The 21,201-nt window shown below is 34.0% G+C and overlaps 1 protein-coding gene across 1 annotated transcript; it reads left to right on the forward strand.

Moving 5' to 3' along the window:
• The first annotated feature begins 431 nt into the window (after window positions 1-431).
• On the forward strand, window positions 432-15,645 carry LOC127836096 (epithelial-stromal interaction protein 1-like). The gene is made up of 8 exons (XM_052362552.1): window positions 432-706; window positions 4,174-4,232; window positions 9,788-9,868; window positions 11,304-11,377; window positions 12,783-12,866; window positions 14,042-14,115; window positions 14,607-14,662; window positions 15,031-15,645. The coding sequence occupies exons 1-8, from the start codon at window positions 492-494 to the stop codon at window positions 15,309-15,311; spliced, it is 924 nt and encodes a 307-aa protein (XP_052218512.1). The 5' UTR covers window positions 432-491; the 3' UTR covers window positions 15,312-15,645.
• The last annotated feature ends 5,556 nt before the right edge of the window (window positions 15,646-21,201 follow it).

A 21,201-nucleotide genomic window follows, 5' to 3' on the forward strand; every position in this document is an offset into this window, starting at 1 on the left:
ACTCGGGGAGCGTTCTCATTATCTCCTCCACAGACACCAAGTAGTGGTTCTTCCCAGGAAACGGACTCGACAGTGTCCATTTCTGCCTATAATAGGCCTTCCTGTAATAGTCAGCAATTTACTGTAGGAAGAACGAAGTAGAACTAGGATCTCTGCACACATTCCATATATTTAAGAACAAATATACACACGAAACCAACCTAAATACTGGCAGGGATGTATTCTATTATGCATCCCTGATACTGGCAATATTTTATATAACTTTTAATGTAAATTGTACGAAATTGTAAAATACTGAAACATAGTATATAATTAACAAACAATATTGCTTTTGCAAGCTCAGATAAAATGTTACGTGTTTTTCGAATAGATCCTTGGAATACACCTTCCAGCTAAATTACCGGCTTTTACACAAACTTTGTTTACTAGAAACGAAAGTGAAAGTGGAGCAAAGTTTCGATTAGATAAGATGAAACGTAAATAATAATAAGATGAGTAAAACATTCACATCGCGACCTGCTGTTAGCCGCGGACGAGGCAGAGGTAACCAATTGAACGCACAGCCCGTGAATCGACCTTTGGGTCGAGCCAGACCCCCCGGGACATTGGAGGGAATGGAGAATTCACAAGTGGGTGGGGCAACTGGAAATTCCAACGATTTGCCACCTGGAGTTCAGGCAACCCCTGCTGAACGCAGATTAACATAGTAATAGTTTTTTCTACACACCGTATTTTAAAGGGGCCTTTTCACAGATTTTGGCATGTTTTGAAGTTTGTCATGAAAGTCTTTATATTGATAAATGTAAACATTGGATCTTAAATTCTCCAGTAAAAATCTAGTTATATTTATAAGACGCGCAAAGAATTTAGAGATACTTTTTATATGGGCTAAATTCTTTGCTCCAAATATTACCAATATAAAAAGAAGCTTAATATTTTAGAGCGTCAAAATTTGGACTAGTAAAAAATCAAGAATAAAATTTAAAAAAGCAAAAAAAGGAAACCCTCCGCAGGGCTCGAACCACAGACCCCTGGAGTCCTGGAGTAAAAAGTCTCCCAATTAAACCTCTCGACCATCGTTCCTTATACAATGTCGGATGCATTCTTCGTATTCTTTTATAATAATGGCTATGTTCAATACTGATACATTATGGCATTTTATACTTTATATAACCAATCCTCGTATAGTTTCACAGAATATAACGACAACAACAGAACTCTCCAAATTATAAATTCGTTTCGCGTTGCAACGCTTTATAATTTTCAGGTTTTTAAGTCGTTAAAAGATGCATATAATGGCTATTTTTGAGCATGGTAAATGTTCAGTATTACTGTTTCCTCACAAATATCATAACTAAAACGAAAATTTGCGAATCTGAAACAACTTTTTTCAATTTTTGTCAATTTACCCAAACGTGAAAAGGCCCCATTAATGACCGATATTGTAGTATTATCCAATGTGCATTTAGTGCGGCAATAGCACAAGAAAATATTATCTTCGGATATTGGTACTGCATTGGGAAAGTAGGCATATGTATAATAATCAAACCCAGTTAACTCACGGGTTGGGTTGACTCGCGGTATTTCATTAGCGCCCTCTGGATTTTGTTTTTAAACAAACCTTCGTGACTTGCTTGTCAAATCTCACAGAAGTCATCTCTGACTACAGGTTCGAATAGATTTTTGATAATTAAATGTTGTAAACCTCAGATTTGAACAATATTTGATTTTTTATAGTTCAGTTAATTGTCGTATCGAAAAAATATGATAGTGCTTTAAAATAACTGTGCTATATATTTTATTTGATGTCTAATACTCCATAAATTTAATTTTTTTCATAAATTATTGATCGCTACTTTGAAAGATATGTCAGAGCTTTGGTTATTCATGTTTAATTTAATATTGGTGCTGTTTAACCTATTTACCGCGAATTTGCCGGCCGAAAAAATAAACAACAATGGCGGACAGTGGTTTTGGATTTGTTTCTACGGCAGTTAATATTGAAGGATTTTCATCATAAAAAGGCAATTGTCCAATAAAGCTAAGTAAAATATGATTGTCCTTTAAATGATTTATCTGATATATGAAGATGGTTTCTTGACGCAAGTAAATATTCCTCAAGTACCGAGAGTCAGTATAAGTGCATAAAAGTTAAATGTCAACTCTATGTCATAACCTTTGTAAAAGTTGATGAAATCGAAAGAAGACGTATAAAACATGATGTTGATATGTTTAAATTATTAAGTATTGTCTTTAAATAGAAATTAGTGTCCAAATAATGAGATGAAAGTGAAGATAATAGTGTCAAAAAAAATTAAAAGCAAGAAGAAAACCACATGAAGATTACACAAATCAATATTAAAGGGACTGTCCAACAGATATTGGCATGTATTAAAGCTTGTCATTAACTGCTTTAAATGCTTTATATTGATGAATTTAAACATTTGAACTAAACATCTCCAGTAAAAAATAAGAATACAATTTTAAAAAAGAAGAAAAAACGTTAATCTCCACAGGGATCGAACCACTGACCCCTAGAGTCATGGAGTTTTGGAGTAAAATGTCTCCCGACTTTACCACTCGACCATCCACGCTCACGTCAAGTCCGGAGGTATTTTTAGCTATATAAGCAATTCTCGTAGTTAGCCAAAATATCGATTCGCGGCGAATGACGCTTTTGACTGTTGGACAGTCCCTATTAAGTACTAGTTACCAATGTAGGCATCATTTATTGGTGTTAATTATCCTGGTTAAAGTTGGATGTATGTTCTAAGATACTGTATTTGATTTAATAAAGTGTGAATAGGAAATCAGATGCACTTAAAAATTTCAAACCAAATCAAACATTCTGAAAAGTATTTGTTTACATATGTCTTTTTGTAAACTCTGTGTTGTTGTTGATGATACTGGTAAAACCAGTCCAAATAATAAGAGACTTAACTTACAGATGTTTATAGACCTCTTACATTTAGGAGTATTGATAATAGCAACTGTTAATGGTTCATAAACCAAAAAGAGAAATTTTGTTTACTGCTTATATTAAGTAAAATGCCATATGTTATTCAATGAATTGAAGCTTATAGAAAATACTGATGCTATGGCATAATTTTCACTTACAAAGTTTAAACATATTTATTTTAGGTTGGTGGCATCGAAAAGCTTAACTGTTGTTTTATTTATGAATGCAGGGCTCATGGCAATCGCCAATGGATTTTTTCCCCAAATAGTACTTAAAAATTCCCGATTGAAGATTTCCCAAATAGTATTTTTTGTAGATCTCAACATTTAGTTTCCCATCTCCCATCCAGCTCTATATGATCTCAACATTTAGTTTCCCATGTCCCATCCAGCTCTATAAGTTGAACCTTAGTTAATACAATATTAAAACTATTTTATTCCCAATCTTGAAACATTTGGTAATAAATCATTAACAACACTAATTTCCCAAACATAGTAAAAATGCCACATTTGTTTGCAATCTAAAGGGACACCCCCCCATTCCCAAAATGGTGAGAAAAAAAAGCTGTCTTGTTGAAATGCTCTTTAGTCTGAGACCTGGATAGAACCGGTACTTGAAGCTTTTTGGGTTTAATCTATAGAACGCTCCAACTGTGGGGATCAAATCCAGCCCTCCCGGTTGATAAGGCAGACCACTTTACTGTTTTTTATTTTAATCTGAATAAGATAGTTATTAACTGTATCCAAATTTTATTCTAAGATAAAACAGAACATTATTTTTTTACTGTCTGCCACTTTTTTACTGTTGAAGGTTCCAATACAGTGTAGAGTTAATTACAACTCTCTCATACAGTAACTGCTTTCAAATGTAAAACATATTACATGTTGCATTCATAGCTAATATCAACATCAAGTGAACTGAGGAAAAAACTTGGTGGTCGATAAAACATATTTTGCAAAATAATGATTGGCAATTATTTGAAATTTTAAAATAATTAAGTTAACATGGATTTTAAGTTTCTATTACAATAAATACTAATGTTCGACTGATTTTGTTTTTGAATTATGGCAGCAATCAAAAGTATTCCGTTAGTTAATAGATATTTTTATATCAAGGGAGAGTACTCCCAAGCACTGTTTTTAATGATATCAAAGCTGTTTATGTCCCTTTGACTTGATCTTGTATAGTTAATTTATATTTTTTTACTTTTCCAGTCAAGGTGGTTATTCGGTGATACCACCAAATGAAAAGAAGAGACAGCAGATTATACAGAGTAAGTTGTCACTTATAGTTAACCTTTACCACTTAGATACATATTTTTACACGCATTTGTAATCCAATAGAAAGTTTAATTTAGTACAATACCTTTATTATTAAATTCAAGTTTTAAAGGCTTCATTTCCAACCCTTAGATACTGATGAGCAGCAAACAGCATAAAGCCTGAACAGACTGCGAGTTACTCGCAGGCTGTTCTGGTTTGATGCTGGTTGCAAAAGCCATTTTTACGTTGCTTCTATTGGGTGGGGGGGAAGGGTTAAACACATTTGTTGATAATAAATACATAACTTCTAATGCATATAATAACTTGTGTAACTGATATTTTGTGATTTGTTTAGTAAACTTTTCCGAAATACATTAAGAGCACTCACGTTATATTTTGCATTCAAAATCTTTCAGTGTTGAAATCAACTGTTAACTGCTCCTTTCTTAATTGTTTTTATTGTTTTAAACTTGGTGTTTTATGTTGTTTTTCAACTTGTATTATATTACTAAGCAGAACATTTGAATACTGGAAAACCAATTTATTGTTGAAATAAAACAGTGTTATGCTTCTCCTGAAAATTAAAAAAAATGTCGGTGACACTCTGTTTTACATTCAGAAGACAACATGTGTTCACTCATATTTGGAAAGTTTTGTAGAAACAAAAGGTCATCCTAATATTTAAATAGTTGATATAAGTTTCCTAAAAAAAACATAATGGAAAACAAACAAATGTATACAAATGTCAGTTACATGACTTTTCATATTCAGTAGACGATAAGTCTTAAAGAAAATATATAAGCAGTGCGCGGGGAAAATGGGGTTTAATGCATGCGGGTAAAGTGTGCAGTATCCACAGGTTAATCAGGGACGACACTTTCTGCCTCGATTGTTGTTTATAAGAGACTTCTTTTTAACAAATAAATGAAATAAAAGTGGATATCTATCTTGGAAAACACTTGACACTTATGCATTAAGCCCCATTTTCCCAGATCACAGCTAATGATCAGTTTGCATCTTTGATGGTGTGTTAAATGTATTTTGTTAAGATTATGTAGTTTCTTTTGAGGAATACATACTAACCTAGCCTGACAGTAACAAAGGAGAATTAATGTACATGTTTAAATATTTAAATTCCTCTAATTTTTAGTGGCATAATAGTCCAAATTGTTAAAACTTTTAACTTGTCACTGATAATTACACTTAGTTTACACACTGGGTTCTCATTTTATGTAGCTACATGTAGCTTGGGTCAGACAAGAGTGATTTGAACTTCTAAATACAACAACATAGTCAGTTACAGAATTGGTAAGCTTAAAAAGTACGGTTGAAAATGACAATGTATTAGAAAACCTTTTTAACTGAAATTGACTGCGGTGGAAATAGACCAGGACTATATCAAGTGGAAACCTATGAGCCCATAGTTCTTCACATTTATACTGCGACCTTAGATTTAAAGAGTACTGTACAACTTCTGTGCCTACTTAGTACTACGACTTGCAGAAATAAAATATGTGCAAAACATTGCTTAAAATGTTAGTTAAAAAAATATATGTTTAAAAGCAAAGGTTAAATGACACCAGTGTTCTCCGAAAGCACCAGCAGCTTGCTATTTTACCGGTTGCATTCATTGTAGATGCCGGTTACTTTTCACAAAAGTATCAAATAAAATGGTGCAAAGACACCTGTTTTATTGCTTAGTCGCCGGCTACTTTGAAAATATAAATGGCCACTCAGATTTTCCTGATTAACACTGATGACAACCCTATGATTTGCTTGGACAAACTGCCCTAGACAAATGAACAAATGCAGCATCTATTAGCATGATCATGTTAGCATAATTTGATAGATCTTCTTTTATTATATATGTTTTGATTTCATAGTGTTCTTTAATACATACTGTTATATAACTTTGGCTACACTACCCTGTTTTGGTGGGTAATATCTGTACTCAACCTTTTTCCATACAATAGTTGCCTGCTTCTTAAATTCAAGTGCTCCTTCTATAGGGACAATATCTCAATTTGTTAAGTCAGAATTTAAATTTTAATTTTTTGCATTATGGTGCACGTGATAACTTTAACAGCTAATTTGTTCCACAGTTTTCATTTAACAATTATATTTTTACACTGACATTGGTTGCACATTACTGGATGTTGTGTACATGTATGTACATTAAACATATTCACAGTGATTCAAAATGACCATTTCATCATGAATACTGAGTTGTGAATATGCTTATTATCAGGGATCATATTTGCAGAATAATTGGGATTTATTGTAATCATATTTCAAATTTAAATAAAACAAGTGTTTTAACGGTCATAAATAGAAAGTAATTTTTAATTGTGAAATATATTTCTGAAATACATCAATGATATCATCTACAGCACAACAAGTCTAAATAAGGCTCAGGGCCATATGTTTATCATCATTATATAGTACATGATATTGTCAACATGGGACAGGCATTCAATTTTTATGCCCCACATCGAAGAAGAGGGGGTATATTGCTTTGCACATGTCGGTCGTTTGGTCGGTCGGTCGGTCGGTCTGTTGGTCGGTCCACCAGGTGGTTTCCGGATGATAACTCAAGAACGCTTGGGCCTAGGATCATGAAACTTCATATGTACATGTACATTGACCATGACTCGCAGATGACCCTTATTTATTTTGAGGTCACTAGGTCAAAGGTCAAGGTCACGGTGACCCAAAATAGTAAAATGGTTTCCGGATGATAACTCAAGAACGCATATGCCTAGGATCATGAAACTTCATAGGTAGATTGATTATGACTCGCAGATGACCCCTATTGATTTTGAGGTCACTAGGTCAAAGGTCAAGGTCACGGTGACCCGAAATAGTAAAATGGTTTTCAAATGATATTTCAAGAACGCATACGCCTAGGATCATGAAACTTCATCGTTAGATAGATCATGACTCGCAGATGACCCCTATTGATTTTGAGGTCACTAGGTCAAAGGTCAAGGTGACCCGAAATAGTAACCAAGAACGCATATGCCTAGCCGATCATGAAATTTCATAGGTAGATTGATCATGACTCGCAGATGACCCCTATTGATTTTGAGGTCACTAGGTCAAAGGTCAAGGTCACGGTGACCCGAAATAGTAAAATGGTTTCCAAATGATATCTCAAAAACGCATACGCCTAGGATCATGAAACTTCATCGTTAGATAGATCATGACTCGCAGATGACCCCTATTGATTTTGAGGTCGTTAGGTCAAAGGTCAAGGTCACGGTGACCCGAAATAGTAACCAAGAACGCATATTCCTAGGATCATGAAACTTCATAGGTAGATTGATCATGCCTCGCAGATGACCCCTATTGATTTTGAGGTCACAAGGTCTAAGGTCAAGGTCATGGTGACCCAAAATAGTAAAATGATTTTCGGATGATAAATAGAGAACGCATACTCCTAGGATTATGAAACTTCATATGTAGATTGATCATGACTCGTAGATGACCCCTATTGATTTTGTGGTCACTAGGTCAAAGGTCAAGGTTACGGTGACCCGAAATAGTAAAATGGTTTTCGGATGATAACTCAAGAACGCATATGCCTAGGATCATGAAACTTCATGGGTAGACTGATCATGACTCGCAGATGACCCCTATTGATTTTGAGGTCACTAGGTCAAAGGTTAAGGTCACTGTGACCCGAAATAGTAAAATGGTTTTCGAATGATAACTCAAGAACGCATATGCCTAGGATCATGAAACTTCATGGGTAGATTGATCATGACTCTCAAATGACCCCTATTGATGTTGAGGTCACAAGGTCAAAGGTCAAGGTCACAGCGGGTGACCCGAGATAGTTAAATGGTTTCCGGATGATAACTCAAGAACGCTTATGCCTAGGATCATGAAACTTCATACGCACATTGATCATGACTCATTATTTTGTTAAATTTTAACAGAATACTTAACATTTGCAGATTATGCCTCTTTATACTGGTGACTGTGAAATTAAAATTCTAAAAACATGAACAAGCAGTCATATGGCACATGAAACTGCATCTTAATTTCAAGACAACCAAACATGCAGCTTATATTATCAATGTTTGAATAATTCATTATTTGCAAAAATACACTCAGTCAGAAAATATCCACGCTCTCTGCTTTAGTAATTCATTTTAACTGCAATGGGGAAAATCTGCTTTTTTTGTGAAAGATGTCTGTTTGAAGACGATACAGGATTACTAATTTCCATATTGAACAGTGCATTAATTTCTTTCAAGGCATTTACAAAAATCAGCTCTTTTGATGAATGTTTGTTTTTGACGTAATACTTTTTGCATGTCCATTTTGATGCATTCAATATGAAAATAGTTTAATAAGTGTTTTCAAATAAAATATTGTGTATAACCATACACTGTTAGGGCATTTAAGTAAACTTCTTGTGAACTATGTCTTATTTTAGGAAAATTATTGCATTTAATACAATATATGAGCAATCCTCTGTGTAAAGGGGGCTTAATGCATTTGCGCCAAGTGTCGTCCCAGATTAGCCTGTGCTAATGATATTTTTCATTAACAGAGAGTCTCTTCTTAGCAAAAATCCAGGTAAGGCCAAAAGTGGCATCCCTGATAAGCCTGTGCACACATGCATTAAAACCCCCTTTTCACAGAGCACGGCTCATATGCACTATTTGGCAAACACAATTTACATGCATATGAAATGGTTAATACACTTAAAAATGTATTAGCCATAAGGCCACGAAGCTTATATATATATGAAATATTATTACATGTGTAGGATATTAATTAAATTAATTTCCTAGAAAAATAACATAAAACGCCCATATGGCGTACCTTTTCATTTATATGCAGTGTAAAAACTATCAGTTGTATATATTTCTCATATTAATAAAGTTGAAATAAGATTGAAAACAAAGAAAATGTAAGTCCAATTTTGTGTCAGCTTTACTTCTAGGTTGAAGTTTTTTAGTAATCTATTTCCTCTTGGATAGTTCAAGGGATTTCATTTTAACTTAAAATATTTTCCCAATATCAAAATTAATTCATGGGGTCATTTATGGTTAATCAGCTTCTTTGACCATACAGCAGTTTGGTTTATAAATAATGTCAAGGAACTCGGACAAAAGCAATAATGTCAAGGAACTCGGACAAAAGCAATTTAAGTCAAGTTTGCTGTTGTCCAACAGCTCTCTAGAACGCAAAGTGGTTGAGGTGACATTTTGTGGTAAGTCTATATCTGATGTGTGTCTTGTGTCATCAGCTATTAGCTTTTAAAATTCTTTTAACCACATTTTTACTCAACTGGATCCAACTTGGTAGTCTTTATATGTTAATAATATATACTGGTCCAGTTAATGCATATGCGTTCAATGTAACACTTTCTGTTTTTATGATAATTTTTGTTTACAGAAAGTCTCTTCTTAGCAAAAAATCAAGTTTATGCGGAAAGTGTCGGACTGCACAGGCTTATCTGGGACGATACTTTACGCACATGCATTAAACCCCCTTTTAACAGAGTGGTGCTCATGTTGGACATTTTCAAATCTTGTGTTGGACATTTCAGATGCTCAAAAGGAGGAGAAAGCTCTCCAGGAACACAGACAAAGGAACACCCAGACTTCATTTAACTATGTGGGAACTGTTGGTAAGTAATTGCTATGTAGTCATTTTCAAATTTTGTATATTAGCATCCCAATACAGAGCATTTCTACCTTTCTTGTACCAAAAGGTGTCCCTTTTTTACATTGTTTAGTCTTACATTAACTACAGCCTTTAAGAAAAAGAAATATGAACTGCAATTTGATAAACTTTTTATGAAAATCGAAGTTGACATAAAGATTCATATTCAATTCCACTAATGTTATGGTATTTACATCATAAAGCAAATGTGTGGGGCTAATCAGTTGTTACCTTCAAGCAAAATAATAAATTGCTTTGAACTCATTGACCTACCATGTGTAATCGTAAAAACTCACCTGATACTTGACATGACCTTTTAGAAGAATCATTGGGACTTAATGTTTTGTGCTGAAATAAATTTAATTCTCATGTTTCTCATAAGAGATCTGAGATAAACATGAGGTTTTTGTGAACATGTTAGATTACTGAACTTTTAACAGTAATAGTGGGCAATCATTAACACATATATGTGGGCACTTTTTTCTTTCTTGGAACAGTCAATGGCACCATAAGGTCATTTTATGTGGTAACAATCGCCAGCTTTTAATAAAGTATTGCAATGAAACTGTTCATATGTTCATTGACTGCGTTTTACAATAGAAGGTGTCGCAAAAACCTCATTCAAAGAATCTTACTGAAATATTTTAACATTATTATATTGAGTAATTATGTAGTAGCTAGTGGAAATGGGTCCTTTAGTCATATTTTTGTGACTTAATACATTCCTATTAAAATGTGCAGTATTTTTAAGATGACTCATTGACAGTTAAATGATAATAAATTACAAAATGTAATATTCATAAAGGGAACAGATTGGTTTAAAATAGAGTAGACAAATTGATTATATGAATTATTTCATTATACATATGCCCTATTCCAGTATTAAACAATTATAATTCGCTGTAAAGACGTTGTTGATAAAAGCCAACTCCAACATATTTTTTATGACTGCATGTTGCCCATAGTGTAACTGTTCGTTGCATTTGCATCATGTAATAAACACACAACATTTGATTATGCTCCACTGGATTTTGAAATAAATGTAAAAATATGATATAAAATGCTTAAATGTGGATTTTGGTAATTAATACAGGTTTGTCATTGGAGGGCTCACATGAGCCTTGCTGTGGGTAAAAGGGACTTTATGCATGTGCGTTGAATATAGTACCATATTAGCCTGTGCAGTCTGCACAGGCTTATCAGGGACGTCAATTTTACTTTCATCATTGTATGTTATTTGAAGGAGGTCTCTTCATAGCAAAAACAACAGTCAATGATGAAAGCTTTGTCATAGATAAGCCTGTGTGGGCTGCACATGCTTATCTGGGACGACTCTTAACACACATGCATCATGTCCAGTTTCCACAGAGTCAGGCTTATATGTTTTGGTTGTTTTGCAGGTGGAGGCCAAGTGAGTCAGCAAGAGTCTCGCAGTCATCTTGTGCAGAGCTCACCAAATAAAGTACAGCGCCAGGTATAGTACCATATTTTGTTGGTTTATTTTCTCCGGTCATCACGTGCAGAGCTCGCAATAAAAGTACAGGGCCAGGTATTGTAACGTATTTGGTTGGTTTATTTTCTCTGCTCATCTCTTGCCATATTTTGTGGGTTCATTTCTTACATTTAAGTCTCGCCGTGGGAAAAAATAATTGATGTAAAACGTTGTTCCAGATAAGCCTGTGCAGTCCACACAGGCTGAAAGGAGACGTCACTTGTTTGCCTGAACTAGATTTTTGGTTAGACAATGCTTCCTTTAAAGGCTCTATAAAGGTCACAAATCCAATTATTATGCATATCAACTGGTCCAATTTTTACCGGATTTCAGTTACTCTTTCATAAAAACTGCTAATAACACAGCTTAGGTACAACGTTGTCAAGAATTATGTTAGATAAACCCGTTTCATAATTGGAAGAAATGTTTACATTTTTGCAACTAACGTGATGTGTAGCCTCAGAGCGTTGATATATGCTAAAAATAGCCGAAAGAAAATTCTATTTTAATTCTATTTTAACAACTTTTTACCAGCAGAAAGTAACTTATTAGATCACTACAGACGTTTTAACCATTTTGAAGAGACCTACTTTGTGAGCAACACCGGAAAACATAAAAAGTCATCGTTATATTTTTGGTGACCTGAGTCACTTTCACTTTCTCTTTCGTGAGTAAACAGCGATGTAAATAAACTGATTGTTTGTTAACACAATTGACATGGAGGACACTTTATTTTGAGCTCAAAACAAGTTGTATTGCTCATTGTTTTATTATTATGACCAATAGCATATATATATATATATATATATATATATATATATATATATATATATATATATATATATATATATATATATATATATATATATATATTGTTTTTTTGATAACCTTTATAAATAAAATATGAAAAAAATATTTAAAAATCTGTGAATAATTACGTATCTTCACCTTTATAGAGTCTTTAAAGGACAAGTACCCTAAAATCAGAAAGTGTCTTCCCTGGTTCCCATTTTTGGAATGAACAGACATATTTGGGACAAAACTTTACGCACATGCAATAAGCCCCGTTTTCCCAGAGACTGGTTTGATTCATCATTTCATTGATAAAGGCTCACAAATAAGTTTTTAAAAATGCTATTTCATTAATGTTAACTCAAGTAATTTTCCAATCTCTTAAAAGTTATGTTGTCTATGCTGTAATAAGTAATGTTATTAGTTAGGTAAGCAGTATTTTGTTAAGTGGTGCCTTGTCTTTTACTTTAAGCTTCATCTTATATAATTATATTCTTGTTTTCTTTCAAAATAAATTTGAGGCATTATATTTATGTAATTCTTTAAAGAGAGTGCCTTACAAAATGTATCATATATTGTTGTATATTGCTTGTAGCTACAACAGCAGCAACGAAAATCCTTTGTAAAGCAAAAAGAAGAAGAAGACATTGTAAAACATAAAGCCAAACAGAGAGCTGTGGTATGTTTGCTTATCAGGGATGTATTTTGCAGTTGTTTGAAAATGTGTCTTTTCTAAAATTGTTCATGTCTTGATAATTTATTGCTATATATCAGTTAATGAAGCCTTCCTTTTCCTTCAAATTCTTGGCAACTCAAATCAGATTGACTTAAATTTAGTAAGTTGTGTTTTTTTAAAACAAAAGTGAAGCAGTGTTGTGCAAAAACTATGCAGTAAAATTATGATTTATGTAAGGTTATTCAGTATTTTAAAAGATACTGAATACAAACATTTGTTAATTTTATGTACAAAAAATAATGCATTAGTACATTAACACAGACATACATATGTGTATGTATTGCATTTGCTGCTTTTATTACTTAGTTTTCCCTCAGACTGTTTGTCTTTTAATCTATCTCTCAACAACTGAATCCATCAGTAAATTAGTAAGTGAACATATCTGGATTAAAATTGCTTTAAACATTAACTTTAAGTCATGGAAATGTAACCCCTTTGCGCTTAAGGTAAAGATAGTTACAGTCACTGTAAAACCTTAATATCTTTTACATACCTTAATATGATCATGAAAATATGTACACATTTGAGCTGCAAGATCTTCCCATTGATGCCCATCAATCCATCTCATTATGGCCCATTCTTATGTCCATATGTAGATACTGAAATCACGCGAAGACACCATAATATTGGCCACGCCATGCAAAAATGGGGTTTATTCCATATACAACCAGCATAGCTCTAGACTAGCCTGCAAGGTCTGATTTTGATCTATTCTGTCCATTGTAAAGTCACGCTCTGTTTGGAAATCACATAAGGGGACAAGGTATCGGATACGCAGGCTTGGCTGGAGCTACGCTGGCTGCATATAGCATAAGATCCATTTTAGCACTTTGCTTGGTATACATGTCAGGAGATGAAAGGAGTGTGCAGGGCTTTATTTTTCTAGAGATCAAAGGTTAGGTGACTGTTACCAGTACTTAAACTGGAATAACACTAATTACTGCAATTACTCTGACATTAGAACATTAGCTATACAAATTACAAACTTAGTTTAAACATGAAGGACAATTTTATTATGTTTTACCAAACCTATCATGACTGTCATTTAAATTCCTCTATGACTTATTATTACCAGTCACACTTGTAAACAGAGATCTTTTAAAACATGACTTTTGCAGGCGGAGACAAATGAGAGGCGAAAACAAGAGGAAGCAGCATCGCAACAACAACGATGGGATGAACAGAAACGAAGGTATGTCTTGTGAGGGAAGGTATGTCTTGTGAGGGATGCTGGGCATCCAGTTCAGTTTAAAATTATTTGATGTTCAGTAAATTGACAGTGTGCAATACATCCAATGTTTTAAAGGAATTTTTCTTTCAAAGGATTATTAATTCCGTTAATGGTAATTCACATCGACTTTTCTTGTTAAAAGTTTTTGTTACATTCTCAATTTTAATAAATTTTCCTTTATACTTTCAACCTTCAAGGCTAAGTCTGAGATATGGCGTCTGTATTATATTAATAGTATAAAATGCGATTAAGTGCTAACTTCTCCAAGGCACCGTCCCAAGTTTTATTCATTAGTGTTCGCGTATGTTGTGTGCTGTTGTTGAATTTTGGGGCAGTAGGTCCATTCCACCAATAACGGACATTGTGGTTCATATACAATAATCTCTTGCTGATGCAACTGTTTATTTTACTTTGTTTATATTAAGATCTAGACATGTTTCTTTCCTTTTAAGGACTAATGATGCATTCTTGCGTCGACTGGAAAATAAAGGAAAGAAGCAAGGTGCAGGTAGGTATACCACGACGAAAATGTCAGCACCTTTTTTATCATAGCCCCAAGAGTTCGACAATGTATTAAATGTTTGCGTTTATAATAACTATAAACATTGGCTACGTTTTCCATTATCATTGGTTACGTTTTGTCAAATATTTTAAAATACATTTTTGGAACACAAGCTACAAATATTATCACGAAAGTTAACAAATACTTACATAATAACAATTGTTTATTACAAAAATGAAATAATAATTTTGAAAAATTATATAAAATTACTTAATTTGCCTAAGTTCAATAACACTTGTGGACAGCGTTAGTATTTTTAAAGCTCAAAACTTGTAGTCATCTTTAGTTCCATTAAAGTATTAAATGATTCTTAGTGAACAGTCAAGGGCCGCCACAAACAGTTCAGACATGGGAGACACAGGAGAATGAGGAAAGAGAGGAGAATGATGATGAATTTGTTCAAAGAATGGGGGAAGCCAGTATGGCCGATGCTGAGGAAAACAGTGCAGATTACGCCGGGCTTTTAGTGGAGCAGAGGAGAGGACTAACAACCCTTCATTTCATGTTCCCCCAGTATCCTGTGGATTTCATTCGTGGTATTTTAGAGCAGACAAACTTTTCACTTGATGCAGCTGCGACAGTGCTCGGTGAATAACTGTGATTAACTGTGATCTGAAACAAAAGCATGCTTACTACTCTTTATGATTATGAATGTGTTCCTAAGAGGGCATTGTATGAAAACATGTTTTGATAAGTAAAATCTCGTACAAAGGTGTCAGTAAATTCTGTAGAAAACGTGTGTCCTCTGCATAAAAATCAAATCATTTGCTTCTTCTGTAACTTGTATTTATGTTCATATTTATTATATTGTTGTTATGTGTTATGTTTGTTATACGCTTATAATAAAAAACATGTGTATTTTGGCAACACCTGCGGCGGGCTGCTTACTGTCGGTCTGGCTGTGTCTGTTAAATTAAACTTAAAACTTGCTTGGGATTTCACTTTGGTCCTGTCTTGCCAAGGTCAATGTCACTGATTCTCAAAAAAGAAAAAAAGTTCCAATAATTAATCTTAGTTCGGAACAAGGCATGAAAATTGTAATTTTAAGCATCTAATTTTAGTCCACACATGAAATTGTATTTTTGGGCAATTCAAATTGTTTCCGCTCGATGACTAAAGTTTGGATGGAGGTGTTGCACGGAATTTGTTTGAGTATAATGCTTACATATATAACTAGCTTGTGATGTCTTACGTGTCAGCCAGATAAAAATGGAGGTCACTTTTGATAAAAAACAAAGCATGCAGTCTCTGCTAAATAACGTGGGTTTGAATGTACATATATACATATAAACCTAGCATTGGAATTCTTTTGGAGAAGAACGACACAAGGTCAGTGTAACTATGAATAACGATTTTTACTTAATAATTTTATAATTTTAGTTTAAATGCAGAATTGTCTTGAAATTATGTAACTTGGTTGCTTACAAAAGGCAGACCTAGCTTGGAATAGCTTTTTTGTGGGGGGGGGGCGGTCGGATCAAGGTCATGGTCACTTAGATTTTTTTTCTTTAAACGCAAACAATAACTCTGCTCAAAAGCTTAAAGTTGGATGGAGGAACTGCGGACATTGTGTATGTAGGTAGCTTAAGTGCCTGCAGAGCTTACTTAAGATTTGCACAATTCCTTGAATTAAATGAGATAAAAACGATACAAAGTTGAAGACCTGGTTCAACAACAAAGTTATACATCCTTCACAGATAAATGTTTCATAGATCAACAAAGACGCATTTGTTTTGTTACAAGTTGACAATCTTGCCGATTGAATATATTTTACGGTGTGTCGAATTTAATTACTAAATAAATAATTATACTTAACACTTATACATGTATTTGAATCAAACTAGTTAATCGAGTGCATTGTGCTAACTTTTGTATGCAAATAAACATACATTTAAGAGACTGCTTGATGTTTGCTCTTAAACAGGCGATTGATTTTGTTATATATACTTAACGCTGTTCGATTAGAACTCCATCACTTGTGTAGCTCATTCTCAGAATTATATTACCACAATACAAAGTTATCGTGTCTTTATATTCTATTATTGTGTAGTTGTTTAATGTTAATACATATAACCATTGAAATGAGTTTTATGGGCGTAAGTGACTCAAATTAACCGAATACGGACAATAAATGTTGCAATAATTGAAAACAAAACTTTGAATCCTGCAATTACCCAATAAATAAGTAAGCTAGTTTGATGAAACTTAATTTGTGTGTAGAGGCCTGTATGGGGAATATGCAGGCTATGCCCATCTTTTCCAATATTGTCTGCCTGTCCGTCTGTCTGTTCTTATTAACAAATCTTGATCCTGCGGTAACTAAACAAGTAATAAAGTCATTTTCATGAGTATGACGTTGTATGTCCAAAAAAATCTGTATCCTGCGATAACTCAAGAAGTACATCAGCTACTGCTAGTTTGATGAAACTTAGTATGTGGGTAGATGGTCATATGCATTATATGCACGGTATGTTAGTATTAGTGTAGTGTTGTGTTAAGTAATGTGTTTGCTATGGTTACATAAATAAGTGAACATTAAATTCTGCATCCGGACATAAATAACAAGTACAGAAGCTAGGTTTGTAAAATTTATGAAGATCATGAGTCGCGTTCTGAGAAAACTGGACATAATGCATGTGCGTAAAGTGTCGTCCCAGATTAGCCTGTACAGTCCGCACAGGCTAATCAGGGCCATCAGTTTCCGCGTGTATGACATTTTTCGTTTAAATGAAGTCTCTTCTTAGCAAAAATTCAATTTAGGCGAAAAGTGTCGTCCCTGATTAGCCTGTGCGGACTACACAGGCTAATCTGAAACTCTACGCACATGCATTATGCCCAGTTTTCTCAGAACGCGACTCATCATGATGATAGTCCGACAACATTTACCCGGTAGGAGACTGCTGTTTTATTCAGGCCAGAGCTGTTGTTGCACTAAGCAAATATTAAGAAGTACCAATATAAACAATGTCAAACTTCAGTCTCAGCAGGGTCCGTGTATATACCGTCGTTTCCTTATTTGTTTTGAATTCGACACAATGAAACATGAAAATTAACGCCTTTTAATTCATATTCCGATTTTATAATAACCGAAACAAAAACAAAGTACGAAAACAAAATTAACTTCTTTATATCGTTTTTCGTTGTTCTATTTATAAAAAAAATACGAAACGTATTTCCCTCTTCAAATTTCGTTTCAATCTTCATTTAACGAAAATCAATGTTTTTACAAATAATGTATTTTTCAAAAGTGAAATTATCACAATATGATATCTAAATGTTTCCCAACGTACCGGTATTTCATGTCGATCCAACCAAATTGATAGGGCTATTATAAGCATCTAATGACACGTCTTGTTCTTTGCCCCTATACTATGCAAATTCAGTACTAATTTTACAAAACAAACTCGTTTTAGTCCGATAATCAGGGGGGGGGGGGGTTCTTACATTTAAAGAGCTGTAATACCCCTTCCCCTGTGTCCTGTATTCCAATTATTATTACCCCTTATACCCAAATGATGGTTTAAGAAGCACAATAATCGGCGTCGGCTGCTAAAATGTCCCCTATGTTTTACTTTTAACATCACCTTACATAATATAATGATAAAGTTGTATTAGTACTGCCAATATTGAAAGAAAAGACATGACAAAAGGAGAATAAATAAAAAAATGTTTGAATCTTATGAAATGGTTAAGCGCAAGGTGTCTAATATATAATTTCCAAAATTCGTTTAAGTACAAATACATGTTACATTTCACAACTGAACGGTGATATGTCTACTGATTTTAGCTCTGAAAGTGTTATAACCAAACACCTTTTATGAAACCGTTTTGCGCTTGAATTTTTTTTTCATAATATAATTAATAAATGTGCCTATTTAATAACTAATTAAACAACATATTTAATGTTCCGGAAAGAGCGCTCAAGATTAAGTCAATGATAACAAAATACTTACCTTCCAATGATTTTATAACGCCGCTAAAGAAATTTGACTTTAAACGTTACGTTTCATAAAGAAGGCGAATAGCATGCGTAACGCCTATAGAAACTACTTGAACGCGTTGCAACGTTCCTTTTTAGACCTTGGTTGCCTCCTAAAATCAAACTCGAACACCTTTATAGAAAAGCGTGTATATCTGAAACTATACGTGTATGATTTGCAGAGTCTATGATATTCACTTCAACACCGTTATTTCGAACACCGATAATCCGAAGTCACCGTTATTTCGAAGTATTTTTCGGGTCCCGATTTTGGTTCTTCTTTGTTTAATGTAAAATGTCATTGTTAATCCGAACTTCGTTAAACCGAAGAAATCGTTAATTCGAAGTGATTCTGTCGGTCCCAACAATAAAATTCGCACCTAATTATTAATCTTTAATCCGAAGTCAAAACTGCAAAACACTAAGCGAAAGTTCACACCTTTGTCTAAAGCCGATTGTAGGACATAAGCCCCCCAGGACAACCCCCCCCCCCCCCCCCAATGAAAAAATGAACATTTGGACAATTGCCCCCCAGTAGAAATGACGGTTAGGATATAAGCCCCCCAGTGCTTATTTTGCATCTGGATATTTGCCCCCCAATGCTTATTTTACAAGTGGACATTAGCCCCCCAGTGCTAATATCATATGTTGTTTCCATTAGACTAGTATATCTCTGTATTTGGATTCAGTATTATTTCATCTCCTAAATATATAATCATAGAAACTTGGATCATTATAATTCGAAATAAAAAAGGTCAAGAAACTCACTTCAATTGCCTAATCTTAGGTAAAACAAACATCTTAAAGAATTTGAATTGTTTTTTAATTAATCAATCAAAAGGATTATCAGCTTGTTAAAGGTGTGACATGTGGCTTTGAAAATATACTTGTCAATGAAAATTAAAGGCTTCTGTATTTAATCAATAAAAAGGATTAAAAGGTGGTGATAATTGGACATGAGTCGAGTAATGTCATTTAGAATTAGGCACTGGGGGGCAAATGTCCACGTCTAAAATAAGCACTTGGGGGCAAATGTCCAGATGCAAAATAAGCACTGGGGGGCTTATATTCTATCTGTCATTTCTACTGGGGGGCAATTGTCCAAATGTTCATTTTTATATTGGGGGGGGGGGGGGGGTTTGTCCTGGGGGGCTTATGTCTGGATCCCGATAATTACACTTTGTCGTCTGCGCGTAGCAAATAGCAGATAATTTGGTGTTCCGGCAAACACACTGTCAACATGGCTCTAACAAGGTTCTGATACTTTGTGCTATTGATTTTATTTTATATGTTCTGTAATTAGAGGAAAATAAAAAAGAAGAAAAATAATCGTTTTATTCCTCCGTTAGGAGCAATCTATTGCTATCTGACTAGTTTACGTTTTTAAGTAAAACAATTATTAATAGTAGCGTGTAACCGAACCATGCGAAGTCCATAGCGTTTTATTTTTAGAGAATCAAAGAAGTCTTCTGTCAAATGTTTATTTCGAATTATCATTATTCCGAAGTTTTTTTAACGGTCCCGATGACTTCGAAATATCGGTGTTGAAGTGTACATGTATATGAGTTTCAGAGCTTATTTTATTGATTAGTTCTTCAAGGTGGTGGTGGCCGTGAGCAGGGAAGAGGAACGCGCCTTCAAGCAAGCGTTGGCTTGCGTGATATGTTAAAGTACATGCAATAGTCGTAAAATGTATTATTGTATTCTTTTTATATACATCCAGTTCATTTAAAAAGTCATTTGAAAAGAGGAAAAAACGTACCAAAAAAAAAAGTAAAAACACGTTATTCATGAAATTAATTATTTGTAACAATGTAATAGCTTTACTGATATGGTGTTTTAACTAACGGATTTTATTTAGCGTTGCTTTTTTCATTATTATTATCATGTAATTGTATTGCAAAGAGTTTCACACACTTGTATTACTGTTATAAGCACATTTTCTTTATCATATAAAGGAAGCACCACAGATAATCAGTCTGAAACACTTTTAAAAGAACACAGTTCGTGAACACATTGCGTAAGGCATTAAAACATATGCTCTGAACTTTATAGCACTACTTAGAATGATATTCAGGACCAGTGTCGCACCCTATATTTGCAACTTGTTATTGCAACAAATCACTGGTTAGATGCAAGACCTTCGTGGTACGAGAGTCCACCAGGACGGCACACGACGTGCAGTTACAGGGCTTCACGAGGTACTATGCTCTCAGCGGAATTGTTCCCCATACTAATTGAATTTATATGTTCAGCAAAAAAATGTGGGCTTTTGTCATTGCTTAAAGAGATATAAATACAATGTAGTAAATAATTCAATTGTTTTAATTACTTTAAGAAAAAAGCAATCCTTAAAAACAATGTTTAGTGTTCCATTATAAGCGAAATGCATGTTATACGTGAACTCAAATACAATGATTTTAAACAAAAGCAGACATGTACACTTGTATCATAGTTTAATGTTACTAGATCTATTTGTTTTTCCATTAGAGTAGCCAACAATAGC

This window comes from Dreissena polymorpha, chromosome 6 (assembly GCF_020536995.1).
Source record: "Dreissena polymorpha isolate Duluth1 chromosome 6, UMN_Dpol_1.0, whole genome shotgun sequence".
NCBI classification, from domain to species: domain Eukaryota; kingdom Metazoa; phylum Mollusca; class Bivalvia; order Myida; family Dreissenidae; genus Dreissena; species Dreissena polymorpha.

Excerpts from the sequence above, each read along its gene's own strand:
- LOC127836096 (XM_052362552.1), top strand. The coding sequence starts at position 492 with ATGAGTAAAACATTCACATCGCGACCTGCTGTTAGCCGCGGACGAGGC. Across the intron at positions 707-4,173 it reads GCTGAACGCAGATTAACATA|TCAAGGTGGTTATTCGGTGA; the intron begins GTAATAGTTTTT and ends TTACTTTTCCAG. Across the intron at positions 12,867-14,041 it reads AAGCCAAACAGAGAGCTGTG|GCGGAGACAAATGAGAGGCG; the intron begins GTATGTTTGCTT and ends TGACTTTTGCAG.